We start from the raw sequence: 2,318 nt of genomic DNA, 5'->3' as shown, positions 1-2,318 counted from the left end.
GGCTCAGTCTCTGGCAGGATGGTAGGATCATTGTTTTTAATGCAATTTACTAATTAAAAATGAGTACCAGATTACGGGAAGTCTGGAATGAAGCGGCTTACTAAAATAGTGGTTTAGCTCCTTGAACTGGCTGCATGAGAGTCTGCTTTTCATTAAGCTTTAATTCACTTGAATATCGTTCGGCAATTATCAAATACTCTTTTGAAAAGAGCAGAGGCGGTTCTGGTGCAGAACCACCCTCCGTGTTTAGGCTGCAGCCGCTTCAACTGCAGATGTAAATCTATAGCAGGGCTGCGGCAGGCGTATTTTATTCAGCAGATGTACTGTAAACGCATTACAGCAGATTAGCTGGATTTCTTCCTTTAAATGTACACTGCGAGGTCCAGCTTACAAGCCAGCCCTTTCCTACCGGCCCATGTAACCTTCCAGAGCCGAGCTCGGCGTCCTCCTTCAGCGGCTATTTCTGTAACGGATCGGACGAGCGAGAGCGCCGTGATGAATTTTAATGCTTCCACGGGGGAATCCCTCCCGCCTCCTCTTTCTGTATGAGTTCCTCGAGGAAAGACCCAGAACGCAGCGAGGAGGAGGAGGAGGGGGACGGTGTAGCCGCGGTATTGGGGAGAGCGGGCAGGGAGAGCCGCTGGGAGAGAGGGGCCGGCCGCCGGCGGGGTGCAATTAGGGAAGGTGGCGAGGACGACGCCGAGGCGGGCAGAGGGGCGGGTGAGGAGAGCGGCGCGATGGGGGAGGAAGAAGGATGACTCGGGGCGTATTTCGCTGCCTGACCCCGGCACGTCAGCAGCGGCAGCCGCCGGAGCGCCGCGGTCCCGCCGCCTCCCGTGGACACATGCACCCGCCGGCAGCTCCCGGGGCCGGCCGCGACGGGGGCAACGCCGAGGGCATCCCGCTGACCCCGGGTCCAGGCGAGAGGCAGAGCCCGCGGCCCGGGCGCTAGACCGCCTCGCCATCCGCACGCCGCGGCTCGAGAGGAGGAGCCCTGGCCGGGCGGTGGGCCCCGGGTCCTGCGCCAGCCGCCGGCACAGCCGCCACTCCCGCCGGCTCCCCCATGGATAAGGCGGGCTCGCTGCACACCTCGGTGCCCACGCCGCCGCCCCGGCTCTACCTGCCGCGCAACTTCAGCTGCAGCGCCTGCCTCTATGGCAGCCTGGCCGAGCAGTGCAGGGCGGGCTGCAGCCCCGACGGCGACGCCGCGCCCCCGCCCGTGGTGCGGGAAGCGGCGGACGAGAAGCCGCCGCCGCCGCCCCGCGGCCGGGAGCCCGCGCTGCCCGCCGTGCCGCCCAGCCCCACGCAGCGCCGCCGCGCCAAGTCGTTGCCCACGCCCGGCGACCGCAGCCTGCGCCCGGCGCTGCAGCAGAGCCCGTCCCGCCGCAAGACGGTGCGGTTCGCCGATTCCCTCGGCCTGGAGCTCACCTCCGTGCGCCACTTCTGCGAGGCCGACCTGCCGCAGGTGCCGCTGCCCGCCCCGCCGCCGCCGCGCACCGCAGATCTCTTCAAGACGAGGAAGCCGCCGGCGCTGGGCGACTTGGAGCCGGTGCTGTTCGGGCCGCCGCCACCGCTGCTAGAGCCGCTTTTCCCTCCGCAGCCCGGCGCCAGCCCCGGCTTCGCGGAGCGGGTGCGGCAGCACAAGGTGAGGCTGGAGTGGGTGCGGGCCGAGCCGGCGGGGCTGCGCGGCGCGGTGCGCGTCCTCAACCTGGCCTACGAGAAGGCCGTGTCGGTGCGCTACACGCTCAACAGCTGGGCCAGCTGCGCCGAGGTGCCCGCTGCCTACCAGGCACCCGGTCCGGCGGACGGCATCACCGACCGCTTCACCTTCCTCCTGCCCCTGGGCGCTGCCGCCGCCGCCACCGAGGCCTCTCTGGAGTTCGCTGTCCGCTACCGCGTCGCGGGCTCCGAGTACTGGGACAACAACGAGGGCAAGAACTACCGGCTGCGGGGCCGGCAGCGCGGCCCTCCCGCCACCGGCCCGCCGCAGGACCCCGACAGCTCCGCCTGGATCCACTTCATCTGAGGTGCGGAGGGAGCGCGCAGCCCCGGGGGGCCGGCGGGCCGGTCCCGCGGGGGGGCCCAGGCACGGCGGGTTCCCCTCCCGGGAGCGCTCAGCGCGTCTCCGGCCCGGCCGGCTCCCTGCCCGCCCGGGGTCTGCGGCCCAGCGCAGACCCTGCTTCCAGCCGCTTCCCTGTAAGTCGCTGGGAGATACCTTCCTGAATTCTGTTTACAGACGGATAATTCATATCCTCTATTCCGCCAGCGATGCCGAGGGGATGGATACCCGAGGGGATGCCCTCCGGGCTGCCGCAGCG

The 2,318-nt window shown here is 68.2% G+C and overlaps 1 protein-coding gene across 1 annotated transcript; it reads left to right on the top strand.

Moving 5' to 3' along the window:
- The first annotated feature begins 805 nt into the window (after window positions 1-805).
- Window positions 806-2,088, top strand: LOC115619686 (protein phosphatase 1 regulatory subunit 3E-like). The gene has a single exon (XM_030512377.1). The coding sequence runs from the start codon at window positions 1,064-1,066 to the stop codon at window positions 2,024-2,026; it is 963 nt and encodes a 320-aa protein (XP_030368237.1). The 5' UTR covers window positions 806-1,063; the 3' UTR covers window positions 2,027-2,088.
- The last annotated feature ends 230 nt before the right edge of the window (window positions 2,089-2,318 follow it).

This window comes from Strigops habroptila, chromosome Z, assembly GCF_004027225.2.
Source record: "Strigops habroptila isolate Jane chromosome Z, bStrHab1.2.pri, whole genome shotgun sequence".
Taxonomy (NCBI): domain Eukaryota; kingdom Metazoa; phylum Chordata; class Aves; order Psittaciformes; family Psittacidae; genus Strigops; species Strigops habroptila.
This window is presented reverse-complemented; position numbering and strand designations above follow the sequence as displayed.

Coding starts and splice junctions, on each gene's coding strand:
- LOC115619686 (XM_030512377.1), top strand. CDS start 1,064: ATGGATAAGGCGGGCTCGCTGCACACCTCGGTGCCCACGCCGCCGCCC.